General features: G+C 31.6%; 1 protein-coding gene across 1 annotated transcript; it reads right to left on the reverse strand.

Moving 5' to 3' along the window:
* Positions 1 to 288: 288 nt before the first annotated feature.
* On the reverse strand, positions 289 to 4719 carry LOC136061575 (pentatricopeptide repeat-containing protein At5g09450, mitochondrial-like). Its single transcript, XM_065782744.1, has 3 exons — positions 4612 to 4719; positions 4216 to 4522; positions 289 to 1585 (listed from the first exon to the last, which is right to left on the reverse strand). Exons 1-3 carry the CDS (start codon positions 4650 to 4652, stop codon positions 686 to 688), a joined length of 1248 nt encoding a protein of 415 aa, XP_065638816.1. The 5' UTR covers positions 4653 to 4719; the 3' UTR covers positions 289 to 685.
* Positions 4720 to 17751: the final 13032 nt, after the last annotated feature.

A 17751-nucleotide genomic window follows, 5' to 3' on the forward strand; every position in this document is an offset into this window, starting at 1 on the left:
GAGTTAATTGAAAAAAAAAAAAAAAAAAAACAGCTAGAACTACGACATAACAACACACATATGAAATTGGCTAATAGTTGTACTTATAATAAGAATTATAATGTAAATGAGGTATGAAACCTTCTCTTACAGGTCTCCAATCATGACAAGAATCTAGAAAGGTTACACATTTATTTATAAATATTTTTAAAACTCAAATGAGCTTGCAATTCTTATGTCATAGAATTGTTTCAGAATGTGCAGCATATCAAGCCTAATTGTCAACTATTAACCATTCTAGATTCGGTATGTCAAGGACTTTATCAAAGTTTATTTTTGAACCCCATCCTCAGCCCTGAGTTCAAACTGGCTTCAAAATTGCAAAACTACAAGATTTGCACCAATTTTTAACACTAGCAGTAATGATTACATTTGCCAGCCAAGAAAACATCTTAGATCCAAGAAAGATTAGGAAGATTAAAAAAAAAAACACAAATCTGATACTTAAGAAGCCCTCGTGCTTACATTTTAATGGTATGGACACAGCGAAACAGCAGCAATACCAGAATGCTGAACATATGGATGCAGCAAGCTTACAAGTATTATTTCCTTTCTGAGATGTCCGAACGACTTTTCAAAAGAGACGTCCAAACGCAATAAATTACTCCCTTAAGTATTGTTTGCAGAGAAAACCAAACTCTAGCTCCTATTTCGATCCACTAGTTGGGTCCGAGTTTTTCTGAACCAGCAGCAGATGAAAATTGTGGGCTATTTCAGTCAAACCGACATTTGCAAATGCATCCAAAAGCCTACTACAAGAAGAAACATCAAAATCTGTAGTAGTTGATTGCTTCCACTGATCAATAACTTCTCCTACTTCTTTCAAATGCCCAAGAATCAGATATGAAGAAAGAATGCAAATATAGTTTCTGCTGGTCATTTTCTGTTTGGTCATTCTCAAGGATTTCCATATCTGATCAATTTTATCTATGTTTCCTAAACCAGCATACAAAATAATAAGGAAATCATATGTTATCCATTCCCTTTGTGTAATACCTTTCTCAGCTTCAACTAGAGTGTTGGACTCTGTATTCACAAGATGACCTGTAGTAATATATATATTGGTAAGGTTAATGTATCTCACCCAATCTTCATTAGAACCTGAATCTCGGCTCATTTCCTCCATAATCCTTCGAACTTCATCGATGTTTAGAGTTGCAGCACATGAACTTATCCATAGATTGTAAGTGAAGATATCTGGCGCAACCTTCTGTCGTTTAAGTTCTTCGACAACCAATGAAACCTTCTCGACATGCCCAACTGACATGTATAATGTCATCATCTCATTGTATGTAAGGGCATTGAAGGAAAGGTTTGATTTCTTTATCCTTTCATAAAGTTCCTCGGCCTTCTCAGTCAATTTTGCCCCTGCATAAGAGTGGAGGAGAGCAGTGTATGTTTCACTTGTTTTTGCAGAAGGGGGTAGGCCTTCAAAGTAGCGTTCTGCACTATCAAGGCCAAAAACTTTTGACATCAAGTCAATGCGGACTGCATAATCAGAGTCTGATAATTCATATTCTTCATGGCTAACCATCCATTCTGATATCTGCAAGCTAAAATCAGTTATACAACAGGATTTACCATTACATCAACAATTATCTGTTTTTTGATAGGTACCATTACATCAACAATTATGTATTCAGCAGGTACCTCAAAGGAAGCTAAAACATTTGCTTAACAGATGTTCTGGAACTCTTCCCAGAAAATTCTATCATTTGATTGCCCACTAATCACGTTACATATATTGGATAAGAAAGGAATTAAATTATGCAAGATAATCAAGTGCTCCATCATAATCTATTTTAATATTAAAATATCACATAACTCTAGCATAAACATCTAGGTTATCAAGTAATCAAGATAATTTCACTCATGGTTTATCTGAACTACAAACAAGGGAAAACACGATGACACTAAGGGGAAAAGAAAAGAATCTTCACAAATTTCATCAACATATATTCTTTAATGTGCCCAAGATATCCCATAAGATAAGCAATTAGATTGTTGGTCTTGTTCATGCCTCCAACTGTCACATAAGAAACCCTTATAGCATGCCTATTAACATTTGTTGATCACTTCAATTACAGACGGAGCATTAGGTTTTCAGTGAGGAGAGAAACTTTGCCATTTGGTTTGGGATAAATCAACAAGAGAGAGAGAGAGAGAGGGAACCAAAAGTTTTGTTTTTTTTTCTTTTTTCTTTTTTTTGATAAGTTGGAACCAAAAGAGAAATAAATAAAAGAATAAGTTTTGAAGCTTCTGTAAACAATGTGATCTGTTTAGGAGAATATAAAGGATTAGGAAACCCTCAACCCAAATCCTGAACTCTCATTTCAGGATAAGCTTCTTAGCCATGCTGCAGTTCAAACTGTGACTTTTGCATTTTTCTATAATAAATCTCTACCCATCTCACCCTATTTTTTATGGCCTCATTTGGTAGTGTTTTGAGGGGGCAAAAAGAGCTTTCCAAGGCCAAAAATATATTTTCAAGCAAAAGGAAGTTGTTTAGAAAATTTTGCAAAGAGCTTTTAGAACATCTGCATTTTGGAAAAAGCCCAGATTTAAAAGCCATTTGGGAAGGGTCTTTTACTGTTCTTCAAAAAAAAGACTATGAATTGACAAAATGTCCCATGCTAGTTTGACATGGTGGCAACCATCCCCCTTTATGAACTTTCTGCCAAGCCCTTCATTCTGATGACTTGAGAGAGAGAGAGAAAGAGCCCAAGCTAAAGGTTTGTGGCCTATGAATCGAAGCTGCCACTACCATTGCATCCTCATCACCAGTATGTTTGCCATTTGTTGAAGCATACTCGTTTGTTTTCTAAACTTTTTGGGTTCTTCAAAGTTTTTATCATTAGAATTTTTTCATTTAGCTTTGTAAATCTCTGCAACATAGCTAGTTATCTTTGTCAATGAATTTTCAAGTTACCAATGTCAATACATGTGGGAGAATGTTTGAGATATGGCTTGATAATAATAATAGTGTATTGGCTCTTCATATTTCCTTCCTCAAAAGCAAGCCTCTTTGAATGTTTTCAAACCTTTACTCATGCATATGTTCTGAATTAAGAAGATGAATTACATAGAAACACCAACACTACAAATAAAAAAATAAAAATAAAAACAAACAAGGCAACTTAAATATCAATATCATGCCATGCTTTACTTCCACATTAAATCTCAATTATATTGATTTTATATATTATTTTTTTAGTAAATTGATTTTATATATTAATTGATAATCACATCCATTAATTGGATAATTAGAAGGCACCAATTATCAAGAGGAATACTTTAAGGCACCAATGAATGTTTAAGATTTTTTTTATTTAAACACATCCAACTAAACTATATATATCTACCTAGAAACCAAATGAAGAAAAATTTGTACAAAGCAATGGCAAAAACCCAAAAAAAATATACACAAAAACAAGTACCCACAAAAGAAATCTCAATATAACACTAAATACAAAAGCCTTTTAGAATGTTTGAGATATGGCTTGATAATAATAATAGTGTATTGGCTCTTCATATTTCCTTCCTCAAAAGCAAGCCTCTTTGAATGTTTTCAAACCTTTACTCATGCATATGTTCTGAATTAAGAAGATGAATTACATAGAAACACCAACACTACAAATAAAAAAATAAAAATAAAAACAAACAAGGCAACTTAAATATCAATATCATGCCATGCTTTACTTCCACATTAAATCTCAATTATATTGATTTTATATATTATTTTTTTAGTAAATTGATTTTATATATTAATTGATAATCACATCCATTAATTGGATAATTAGAAGGCACCAATTATCAAGAGGAATACTTTAAGGCACCAATGAATGTTTAAGATTTTTTTATTTAAACACATCCAACTAAACTATATATATCTACCTAGAAACCAAATGAAGAAAAATTTGTACAAAGCAATGGCAAAAACCCAAAAAAAATATACACAAAAACAAGTACCCACAAAAGAAATCTCAATATAACACTAAATACAAAAGCCTTTCAAAAATCACCAGAATTCCAATAAATCATACTAGCACACCTTTAATTTCGTTTTAATTTCACAATCACTTATAAAATTCATTAAGATTTTCCATCATTACTTTCTCGGAAACCAAACAGCCCAAAGAAAATCATTTCAGAGAGAGAGAGAGAGAAAAAGCGAACCTCGAGAGCGTGTTTGTAACGATGGGACTTCCTGAGGTCCTTGGCGATGTGGCGGAGATCGGAGATGGAAATCTGATTGCCTTCACTGAGCCATCTTTGGATGACATTGGTGACGCTCCGCTTGGCGAGTCTGAGCCTAAAGATTCTACTCCTCAGGTCATCGTCGTCGTCGTCGTCGTTTACTTGAGAACTCGTCAAAGAATCACCTTTCAGAGTAATCGAGCAGAGAAACCTAGAGAGGTAGCTGGTTCTGTTGAAGAGCGAGAGTGACTGAGAATTTTCGTGGACGATGTTGAATCCGCCATTTCTGCGATATTCTAGGGTTTATGAGAATTACAGTATTTATACCAAAAAGAGAAATAACAGTAGTAGTAGTAGTAGTAGAGTATGCTTTACCGAATGAGAGGCAGGAAAATGGAGCGAGAGCGAGAAGCCATTGCTGGCTGAGCTGTTTGCTTTACAACTGCATTTTTGCAGCTGAGTGAGTGAGTGATTGATGGCAGATACCCGGTTGGGCGGGTTGTGGATCGGTTAAAAAGGCCAGTACCCGTTTATTTCTTTTTTTTTTTTTTTTTTTTGAGACAAAAATAAGAATAAAATGATTTTTTTTTTTTTTTTTTTTGTAAACTTTAAGAACAAAAGGTGAAACATTTTCAATAGTTTAAACATGTAAAACAAACTTTAGGGACAAAAAATGAACATTTTTTTTAAGTTTAAGAATGAACAAAAAAACTTTTGGTAAAATAATATTTTATCTAAAAAAATTATTATGCATTTCTTCATATTTATCATCTATGTAAATGTCTAAAACATGTGTAGTTTTTTATTTTATTTTATTTTAAAAAAATACATGTAATAATGAAAAGTTATTCTAGGATAAAAAGTTGTGAAAATGAAAGAATTTGAATGTGACCTAGGAGTTTGAAAATTATCATTTTCTTTATTTAAACTTATTGTAATTGATTTGCAATAGTATTTTAGACTAGACACTAAAAGTAATAACAAAAAATAATAGATACTGAAAATAGCACATGCACATATTTTTGAGAGGAAGAGTGAGAAGTCATACATTCGATGATTGTAAGAATAAAAATAAGGAGAAATTACACTTTTGCATTCTAAATTATACTCATTTTACACTTTTGTTCCTTAAACTATTAAAATACATGATCAACTCCTTAAATTGAAAAATCTGTAACACTCAATCCCCTGTCACTTGTTTTGCTTTTAGGTTTGGTGGAAAATGCAAGCACATGACTGGACTCTACACTTAAAGTTAAAAGACAAATATACCCCTCCATCATCACTATTTGTCTTAGGAAAATTTAATGGCTAAAACCCTGAGAAAAAAATAACTTATAAAAAAAACACATTATAACAAGAAAAAAAAATCGCATATACAGTAAAAAAAAAAAAAAAAGGTAAAAAGTGTTTAAAATCACTCAAAATTACATTGTTAATCACTATCTAAAGGAAAAAGAAACCAAATTTAAAGGAAAGAAATCAACAACTTCTTATAATTACATCAACCAAGCATCCTATCTACAAGACTAGCAAAACCAAATTTAAAACAAAATGAAACCAACAAATTCTCTAACAAAGACTAGTTTTTTTCCCCTCACCATCATAACAACCTTTGAAATACCCAAAATCCCTCCAGATTCACCGCAAACCCTAGAAACCTAGATTCAAAAGTCATTCCTTGAAGTCACAAATGGACCGATTTCTTAAATTCCTTTAACAATGATGATGACTAGTGAAAAGAGTCACTATGGAAGTCGAATTAGTAAGACTCACAGTTATTGAAGGGATGAAGCATTGCTCTTGAATAATTACTCATAAAATAGATAGTTATATATATATACAAAATTAGACAATAATTATAAACTAATTTAAATTCTAATTATTATTCAACATTCATTAAAGTATTTTTTTTAAAATTTTTTTAATATAGGTGCATTCTCCCCCTTTTCCCTCGAATTTTAAAAATGATAGTCTTTAAACCAAACCAAACCAAAAAAAAAAAAAAAGTTCTAACTCTAAAGCCAGCTAGCTAGATATGGTGGGATGCAGCTAGATGTTGTGATGTTGACAATTGAGATTGCATTATATATAAAACCAACCAAACTGATCATACAAAGTCCTCATAAAACCAACATTTCCCGCTCCCACAAACCAACCTAACTACCTTCCTCACTTCCCAAGAGATTGAACTCCAAACTCCCCTAAGGAACTCCATCCAAGCAAGAAAGAAACAGAGAAAAAAAAATGTTCTGGACCTGCAATCTCCTCATCGCAGTCTTTGCCATTTTTCTAGCTCTGAACTCCTATTTCAACATTTTTATCTCTCAACAGGTACATACATTATAACAATCTTGCTCCATGATTTGCTGCCAATGGCGATTAATCCATGACTTGAGAATTGTAGTCCTTGGAACCTGATCTCTCAGATGTCTTTTTCGACTTGGGGAAATTCTTGCAGGAGTATGAGCTAATGGAGAGGGACTTTAAGATATATGTATACCCGGATGTAGGCATGTATGTATATCCTTGCAAAGAAATACAAACACATTGTTCTTGCTTTGGACAAATATTCTTTAAGTGATTCTTGATTTAATCTGATAACAGAGTAATTTTGATAAGGTACCTAGCAAAACCACGAAGAGGTTGTCCTCAAAATAATTTGTGTGTGTTCACGAGGCTTACATATAAGTGTTATTTCATCATCTATCAGAAAAAATCCAAACAGCTACAAAGTATTAGTGACTGTTTAATTAATCAAAATTCACGTTAATGAAATAATTTTTTTTATCCTATGGAGGTTTAGTTGTGTGCATGTATGTATGCTTATGTATGTATTTATATTCTTCCAAATAATACCAACACGTTCTTTTTCTTAATAAATATTCTTTTAACTTATTCCTAATACAATTTGATAACAAAGCAATTTGTGTGTGTGCGCACAAGGCTTCCAACTTGTGCGATATGAAGTTTTAGCATCTCATAGATTGAATGACATTGTTCTAGTTCTTTAATTTGATGATTTCGGAATTTCGGGTGACTTATAATCATAAACAAGGGTTGTATGAGACTCTTAACTCATGTAATTCCCAATTTGCAATTTTCTGGTATCTATCTAACGTGTCTTTGTGGCAAATAGGGAACAAGCTATAATGAAAATATGATAAGATTCGAGAAGTATGCCCGGATCTTAATCTCAAAGTACCCTTATAGGAATTAGAACCAAGGTGCTGCTAACTTTTTTGTGAATTGCCATCATGGTCTGATTTGGACCAAAGGATTGGCATGACTTGAGAATGCAATTCAAGTTGTGTGTACATCTTGGGATAGTTCAGAATTTAATTAAAAAAGGCATATTGTCATCCTAGCTCAAGAAGCTCAATCATGGGCTGAGATAGAAACCAGGTAATTTCCATCTAGTGCTTTGACAAAGCTATTAGACTATATATCTTTGACCAAATAATTTGCAGCCATATTAGTTACTAGGTATAGAGCTCATATTATGAGGTTCAATATGCATGGTTTTTAAGATAAAATTCTCCTTTTTTCAAAGGTACTCATCTTTGTACCTTTATGATCTTCCACACAACATAAAGACCGTTTCATATTGTATTGATGGAAACATTGTTGCCTCTTTGAATTTATTGTATACTGCAGGAAAATAAGACTTAGCTTGTTAGATTATTCAGATGATGGTGTAGAACTTATTAGGAACTTCTGTTCATGCCCTAAAACCAAATACTTTGCTGCCTGTATAGCATAATCAATCCTTGAAGAATGTGTTCTTGGTAATATCATCTTCCCCTAGGTTTTCTATAAATTAGCCTTAATTTCTTCTTTGTGCAAATTTATTCATTAATCTTATTCATGTCCTTCTACATCTTTTCCTTATGATGGAAACATTTTTTGAGAATGCAAAGATTCTTTGGCAAAGAAAATAGCTAAGTTTAAGAACAATCTCACTCAAGTTAAATGACATGAAAGTGTTGCCCTTGAAGGTTGATTTGTGCAATTTAGAGTTGAACTTGGCGTAAAACAATTCCCTAGCTGAAAAACTCTTAGGATCAAACTATAGCACCAACCTTTGTGTTAGACACACCTCCACACACAAAAGTTCAAGAACAAGCACAAATATATCCTTTCCTTTCCACAAAAAAGAGTATTGGGTTCAAATGAGTGCATTTTACTGAATGCATCCCTCTTGCTAGCTTAGTATCTAAGGAAAGTTAGCTCAATACATAAGCTTCGGGTTTAAATTTACATTATGGTATTTCTCATATTTCTGAAGTGATCGTAGATTGAATTTAAGAAATGTATTATGATTATGATTTTCCTTCTTTTAGGATCATTTTATTTTACTTTCTTTATCTTGTTGCTGAGATTGGATTTACTTAGTATTTACAAGATGATTATCTTCTAATTGCTTTCTAAGTAGTATATGTGTCACTTTGCAGTTGTCTCGTTAAGCAACCTTGATTAAAATATTCTTGATTGGTCAAAATTTTTAGTAATAGGCCCCGAGGGAGAAGTGCATACTGTTAAGAACATTACAGGGGAAAAATTCATCAACTTGCATTACAACTTACTAATGGTAAAATAATATTCTGACTTCTTCTCCCATTAAAAAATTTATGCTCCCATGTCTTCATTTGATATGGTTTATATTTAACTATGTGCTTCATTTTACTCTTTTTTCTTAAATTTTTTTATTCCAGCATGATTTGTTGCTGTGGAAATATTCATTCCTTGGTTAATAAGTTTTGTTTATGGCATAAGAAAGTCTATAAATGAAACATAATTTATATGAATTTTGGGTCATGCATTATGACATTATCTATTTCTTAGCTCTCTAAAGAACAATTAAATATTTAAATTACTGTTCCCAGTACTGATTTAATTTCTAGAATGCATTTTAGCTAAAATAATCTTTTATTTTTCCTTTTCACACAACCTGGTAACTTAAGTTTACCAATATATTTGATTTGCTCTTAAAAATAAAAGCTTACTAGATTAATTTGTTTTGATCCAAGTGTTGAATAAATTATTTGAATTAGTTTAGTGATAGAATAAATCTTCCTAGATAGATTAGTATTGTTATTTGTTTATATTTAATATAATTCCTGTGTTTTAGGATAGGATTAGTTCCTATGTTTTAGGATTTATTGATGAGGTTATCTCATTCTTGACTATTTATGTACATTGAATGCATTAATGATAATTTAGCAAAAAAATAACCAAAAAATGTCTATTTCCTCTCTCAAGTTCAAGAGATTGGTCATCTCAAATTGACTACACTATCTTTCAATTATCTCAATTCGCAACATTTGGTATTAGAGCACAATCCATTTGAAATATCACCATATCTCAACAAGTAACCAAACTCACCCTTCTCAACGCAGAAACCCACATCCAGCCAAAACACCAATATCAACACACACGCAAGATTATTTTCAAACCCACCGTACATCAACCTATAGCCATCCACTAAATACCATAAGCCCAAAAAAAAAAAAATCAGCATGCCCACCATAATCCAAAACCCAACTCACAGAGTACCAATCAAGTCATTCATACAAGTTTCCACGTGCTACATAAAAAAAATAAAAATAAAAACCTCATCAAACCATCATGTTTGCAACTCAAAGGAAATTTATGGAGATCCCAAAATTCAAAGATGGAGACCCATTTTCATGGCTTTTTAAGGTCTACAAATTCTTCACTTTTAACAACACATCATTACATGATATGGTTTCCATTTCCTCTCATTACATGGAAGGAGAGGCACATGATTGGTTTCAAACCTTAGAGGCAACGAGATTATGCACTAATTGGGTGGAGTTCATATACGCCCTTCAAGATCTATTTCGAATACCAATCAATGAAGTATCAATAGAGGCTCCTATGGAAAAATCATTCAAAAACCTTGTCCAATCCATTCAAGAATCAAATATTCAAAAACCAACAATTCAAGTGTTGGTGATCAAAGAACCACCAACAATTCAAGAAGGTAATACGTTGGAGGTAGCAATTGCCAAAAAAATCGCCTTTGAAGATCAAAGGATTAGTGAAGTGGAAAAGATAAATCAAAGAGATCTTCTCGTGATTTCGAATAAGCCTAGTCTAATTTCACAAATTGAATTTGTCATTCCTGATGAGTTCAAGGATGTGAAAATCAAGACTTTTCTTTTCACAAAAATGATTAAAAAATTGGTGCAAGTATCCATGGTTCGGATTCATATCCTTCAACTCTTTAAGATTCAAGGTCAAGTTTTCACCAATTGGGGAAGAAGGATATGGTGTGGGCAAGCATCTATTTTCATGTTTTGGAATCTTGAGGACAATATTCATTTTGAAGGGGGAGGGAATGTTATGACCCAGGTGTTGGATAAGTTATTTGACTTAGTTTTGTGATAGAATAAATCTTTCTAGATAGAATAGTATTGTTATTTGTTTATATTTAATTTAATTCCTACGTTTTAGGATATGATTAGGTCCTATGTTTTAGGATTTGTTGATGAGGTTATCTCATCCTTAGCTATTTATGAACATTGAATGCATTAATGAGAATTAAGCAAAAAAATAACCAAAAAATGTCTATTTCCTCTCTCAAGTTTAGGAGATTGGTTATCTCAAATTGACTACACTATCTTTCAATTATCTTAGTTCACAACACAATTACACTATCATAATTGATTTAAAGTAAATAGCGTGATGGTTACTTTACAAGTACAAGTTCTTGTAGAATGGGGGGCAAAAGTTGAAATTCAAGTTTATAAGAGGGAGTTTCACATACATACACCTAAATTAAGTTGAAGTAGGATTTCTATTTTAGATTTATATATATATATATATATATATTTTAAATAGAAAATTAAATTAAAAATAAATATAAAAATAAAAAAGAGAAGAGAAGGAAAGAGTAATGTGAGTTTAAAGTGTTACAAATTGCTTTTTTTTTTCTTTTTTATTTTTTATTTTTTTTTATTTATTTATTTTTTTTTTATCTTTCCTTTGTGAATCAGGTGTAGAAGTACCTTAAATGGAATTCACCTCCAATCAAATTCGATGCTTTTCGTATGGCTATGTACGAGCTATGGGTGCACAGGGAGGTCTAAATTATTGGAAACTGTTCGAAATTTTGTGAACATATATCAACATCAAGTAAAAAGATTAATCCTATAAAAAAAAAAAAAGTAAAAAGATTAATAAAAGTTACCTAAAATTGTGTGAAGCAAAATTATATTTGATACCTTTATTTTTTATTTTTTAAATCTGACATGAGGAGTCATAATATAACATCACTTGACTGCATGTTTCTCACCACTCAGATTCTTCTCACACATAAAAGTGATTAATACTTTTACCAGTTTTTTTTTTTTTTGGCTAAATTGTTAATACTTTTACCATTGTTCATTGAGATGAAGGTCTGTACATTGGCACAATGTTTCTAGTAGTTCATAAAAAAGTAGAAAAGAAACGAAACTCACTGTTTTTAAGTCTTGTTTGATTATCAAAAAAAGTCTTGTTTGTTTTTATACTTTTGAACGATTAGCAGTGACGGCTCTAAGAATTATTTTTTAGAATGGTCACTAAAAAACTTAAATTATACAAAATTAAATAAAGAAATAACTTGAATATATCAAAATCACCAAAAAAAAACCAAAAATACATGTAATGTTACCATTTTTCTTTTCTACTAACAATGATGTAGGACACAATTTTTTATTTAATTATTGTAATTTATTAATTTTGGTATTTAATTTGTAATTTTCGTTATTTTTGATTTAGAGTTATTATTTCCTTATTTTTAGGTGCTTTTTTTTTTTAATGTTTTTTAGGTCAAATTTGAACCTTGTTATGGTTAGGTATTAATTAAGAATTATTTTAAAATATATTTTCTTATCAGTCAAGTTTTGCGAAATTCTTAAATTGGTCCCTAAGTCTATACACATTCTTTAACAATTATTCAATCAATAAAATTTAGATTTTTACATTTCTATTTTTTGGGAGATTCCAGACTCTTTCTCTTTGTGGATTCAAGGACCCTTGTGGATTCAAGGAACCCTCGTGGATTCAAGGTTATTTACAAAAGCAAACGTATTTTGTTTCTTGTTTTCTAGAGGTAGACGTGTTCTGCTTCTTGTCGCTTCCGCATCCCGCCTCAAACAAAGAGGCAAAAAAAAAAAAAAAAAAGGATTGATAAGAGATAAAGTGAAAATTGAGAATGCAAAGATAAGAGTAATAAAGAAGAGAATTGAAATGATAATAGAGAATAGAAAGAAAAACGGATGATGTTTGCTAAAACTGGGGGTTGAGTCACTACGAAAAGCAAAATTATTGCCGTTGGAAAGCCAAAAAGAATATAATTACCAGCACTATCAAGGAGAACTCATAATTACAATATTTTTCTTGAGGGGCCATAATTTTTTTTGTAGTAATGCTACATCTACAAAATTTTAAAAACAAATCTTGTACAACAATTTGTTATTGGTGGTTTAAAAAGTGATGTCAATATTGGACCCAAATTAGAATTAATAACCGATTTCCACTTATTACATAAGATTTGTTATGAAATTATTGTAAAAATTTTGTGAAGGTAGCATTATTCTTATTTTTATTGAATCAAAATTCTTATAATTCTCAAATTAGGGTGATCAATATTTTTGTTAGGATGGTCAAAATAGTTTAGTTTAGTTTAGTTTAGTGTGTGTGTGTGTGTGTGTGTGTGTACACATTTTTTGGCAAGTCAGGGTGGTCATATGACCACGTTGAAGATACACATAGAGCCACCCCTAACAATTACCTAATTGATTTACTTGTGAACCATCGATTAAGTGTCTTGAACTATTATCTGATAGCAATGTTTGCTTAAGCAGTGATCAATAGCAATGCAACTAATTAAATGAATCACCGAATCGCATGTACTACCATTCTTTACAAGATAAAAGCTATTTTGCAACAAATCTATTGCAACAAAAAGAGATTATAGTAGCAATAAACATAAATATATGCTTATATTACTATTTGTTGCAATAGACTAATCCTCCCGCCTTTTTATTTCTCCCAATTTTTCATTACCCACTATTACAAAAATTCCTATTCTTCTCTCATATTCTCTCAGTCCAACATTTTTCACAAAATCGAAATCTGAGTTTGCCATGGAAGAAGAAGAAGAAACCAAAGCAAGAAAACAAAGGCAAAGCAATGGAAGCACTGAGAGTGTGGAGCCTAACAACATCCCAGCCATTAAGGCACCTCTTTCATCTAGCAACCACCACCTCCTCTTTTAGGCTCATTCTCAGGTGCTCCTCCACCGCTACCACCACCACCACCGAAAATCGTAACCTTTGATCTTCGTCTTCTTCCTCTTCCACTTCAAATAGAGATGTCGTTCACACCATTCACTTGAAGAAGGTAATCAAATCAATTTCCCTCTCTCCATTTCACAAATTCCCTTTCTTCTTCCTCTTCCATTAATTGATTTTTATTTTAGGTTACCTGATTGTCAATTCAACGGCGCACACACTCACTCACTAATTGCAATTTATTTTGTAATTTAGGGTTTTAAATCATCAATATTTTGATAGATTTAGGGTTTATTTAGGTTGCATGAAGTGGGTAACGAAATTTTTTCGTTGCAATAGAGGTTTATTGCAACAAAAAATTTCATCGCAATAGATTTTTTTCTTGTAGTAATTGTATCAATTACAAAGTACAATTTAATGAGTATAGCCATGAGTCCATGACACAATTATATATATATATATATATATATGTATGTATGTATGTATGTATGTATGTATGTATATAACTGTCCCACATTGCTTAAGAGAGTGTGTTATGTGTAGTATAACTTGCCTCATCCTCCCTTAAAAGTTACCATGGCTTTTGATTGGAGTTGTGGTGTGCCTTTGTGTTAGAACCATTTCCCCTCTTGTGGAGTTGTGATGTGCCTTTGTGCTAGAACCCCTTTCCCTCTCCCCTATGTGTATGTTTGTTTCTCAAATATATATATATATATATATGAGAGAGAGAGAGAGAGAGAGAGAGATTATTTTATTAAAAATTATTAAAGGGATGATAAAGATACTATAAATTTTATTAAATAAACCTCAAAAATTGTAGTGCCACTAATAAATATGTCAACATATATTAATGGGACAATATCCTTTTACACTTTGTTTACGATTACAATCATTATTTTTTTATCATGTCCATAATTAATGTGGGAATGTCCACATTTTAACTTATGAAAATAGATGTAAAAAAGTATTACAAATCGGATAATAATTGTTGTAATGTTGCATTTAGTTAGTTAATTAGTTAGTTACTTACAATTCCGATCACATTAATCACATTTAACACATGTTGAAATTATTAATGTAAATGAGAAATAATAAAACTATTTTTTTTTAGAATACTAAGTATTTTTAACACACACATACACACGAGGAGAGGGGAGAAGGCCATATGGGTCAATAGAATAGTTTTATGCTTCTATAAAGACTTACTTGTAATCACATTTTCATTCATTGAAGAATAAACCAATTGATTGCTAAGTGGTGGGTTCCAATTAACTCGACTAGTAAAGTTTCTAATGGTTAAATAAGATATTTGAGATTCAAATCCTGCCCACAACAAAAACTAAATGGTGTCTTGGTCTAATGATAAAGAGCAAAAATTACATAAGCGGGCACCATAGGTTGAAATTCTATCAAAAAAGAAAAAAAAAATTGATTGCTTAGTGCATTTTTCCTACATAGTAAAAGACTCAAATAAACTTGAACAAAAAGATAGTTAAAGACTTAAATAAACTTGAACAGAAAGAAAGATAATAGTGCAAGTGGTAGACACATTACACAGTCTCAACACTACATGAAATGCAGTGAATCGTACCCATACGATGGTATCCATGCATCTTGTCATCACTTTCCTCACCATCATGCTGAGGCATCACATCTTGTGGCTGTACTGATTCAATCTTGAAAGGAATTAAAGATGCTTCAGTAACTTGAACATAAACAATACAACAACCCAAGAATATTTAATTATAGAAATATAGTATAGGGGCTTAACTTTTTTAAGCTCCCTAGTCCAAAAGAATTAAGAGAGATTTACCTAACTTTTGGCTGTCCAGGAAAATTTAGTATCAAATTGATTAGCAACGGGCATCATCCCCTTGATGTCAAGAACCATCACAACAGTCTCAACTAAAAAAAAAGTTTGGGCATTATTGAATAGATTAAATTATATCACCAAAAGATTTGAAAAAGGAAAAGCCAAGAAATTCAATGAAGGATCCAAATCATTATTGTCTGTAAGTTTTTTCTTGCATAGGCATTGATGTATTTAAAAATAATAACACACACACAGAGAGATATATATATATATATATATAACATTTATATTTAAGTTTAATACTAGGTATATTTGGTTTTTATTTATTTTTTTCCAATTCTTGTGAGATCTTGTAAAGATATTGTTTGAGATAATCTGCAAATAGTTCATTCCTAGTTGCATCTTTTTTGTAAGTTATAGAAATAAAAAATAAAAAAGGTTAATTTGGAGAAACTCTGATGAGTAATGACAAACAATGGCGGAGCCAGGATTTTAGTCTAGAGGGGGCAAAATTAAAAAACAATATTAAAAGTAAAATTAATCTAAAAAATACTAATCAATAATAATAACAAAGTAAATAAACAATCGCAAGAAAATATGAATATATTTCATAGTATTAAAATAAATAAACAAAAATAACCAATTCTTAGTCATAGCTATTACAAATTTTACAAATTGATGTGGTAAAAATGTGATTAGTGTTACTTAAACAATATAATGAATATATGTTTGAAATTATTTTTTGTGGTTGGTGAGATGTCAATTTGTAAAACATAAGTAGTAAAATTTGTAATATCTCTAGTATCACTTAATAATAAAATGTTGTGAAAGATATTACAGTGAAAATTACGAAAATAATGATATTAAATAAAAAAGAAAAAAAATAGTATAATAGGTGCAACACTGGACAGACAAAAGCTGCTTATAAGAATGGTGAAATTGGCAAAAAGGTACATGGCTTGGTCTTTAAGAGTAACTTCTTTTTCCTGTGTCACTTTGAAGCGAGAGTTCTTTTTTTCTCTATGTCAGGGAGTAGCTAGAGTAGACTAGTTCTTTTTTTCTTTTTCTTTTTTTTTTCTTTATGTCAGGGAGTAGCTAGAGTAGACTACATATGCAAGGATACTTTAGGAGTCAGGGGGGGCAGGTGCCCCCCCTCGCCCCCCTCTGGCTCCGCCCCTGATGACAAAGGCATGCACCTCAAACGTGTAATTCATAGAGATAATGCTATCTTCTACTCCCTCCGTCCTAATTTATTTGTCCTGTTTCTAAAGTCAAATTTTTTAAGAGAACATTATTTATTGTATTGTCTACGGAATAAAATGTATAAGTTTTCAAAACTACCCGCAATAATTTAAACTATAGAAAAAGAATAGTATTGACTTTTAAATAAAGTAAAGGGTAAGGTAGAAATTTTATTTATTAATTTTATAAAAAGAAGACTTCATTTTGAGACATTCCAAAATTGAATGGAAAACCAACAAATTGGGACAAATGGAGTAATTACTATAACAAAAATTAGAAAAGTTAAACCTAAAAATCGAAGTCTAAGTGTGAACTAGTTCGCGAACATTTAAGAGAAGAAGTTACGCAAAAATGTATAATCTCCTTATTGACAATAAGAGATTCATTGTCAAACTTTATGGTGTCCCAAAGATTAATTCGAACATATGGATCAAATCCTGGCAAATGGTCCTGCTCATCATAATTCCCATACATGAAGGAATTCCTCTGATGATGTAGGTAGTATCTTTGCCTAGCTTCCAAAGGTCTTATGGTTTAGCAACTCCTGTTTCCCCGAAGAAAACTTTTCACATTCAATAGATATTTTGAAGGGTTTCAAGATTGAACTTGGAAGATATGTTCTTATTTTCTCCCGAGTCAATGAAATTTCTGTCTGTGAAGTGTAATGAATGTAGCTGAAATCGTCCAGGTTGCCACAATCAATGGTTATGGAGCCTCTATAAGCCAGCAAAAATTTTAGAATAACTTTCTGTGTGCGTGAGCGCATGCGTGTGTATGTTAATATCAGATCAAATTTGTCAACTATGGCAAAGTTTTCCTTTGCTATAGCCAAATACTATGGCAAAGTTTGGACCTCAAAGTAGGTACAAGTATATAATCTGTCAGCTATGAAATTTTTGTTTGCTATGAACAGAAAGGCACGCGATGCTTTTCAGTTAAAGAGAGAGACACTAGCATAGGCAGGTCCCATTTATCTGAAAATCAAATATTTGGCTACTTCAATTAGTAGAAGAAGGAACTTACCAGTTACCACCTATCGCCTATGTCATCTAGTTAATTTCCTTCTAGCATGTTTGTAAATTGTAACTAGCAAATTCCCTCTCTAAATTTAAACCAGCCGATCTTACAGTATACTACCCATGAGGCAAACACCAA

Source organism: Quercus suber, unplaced genomic scaffold (genome assembly GCF_002906115.3).
Source record: "Quercus suber isolate HL8 unplaced genomic scaffold, Cork oak 2.0 scaffold_313, whole genome shotgun sequence".
NCBI lineage: Eukaryota > Viridiplantae > Streptophyta > Magnoliopsida > Fagales > Fagaceae > Quercus > Quercus suber.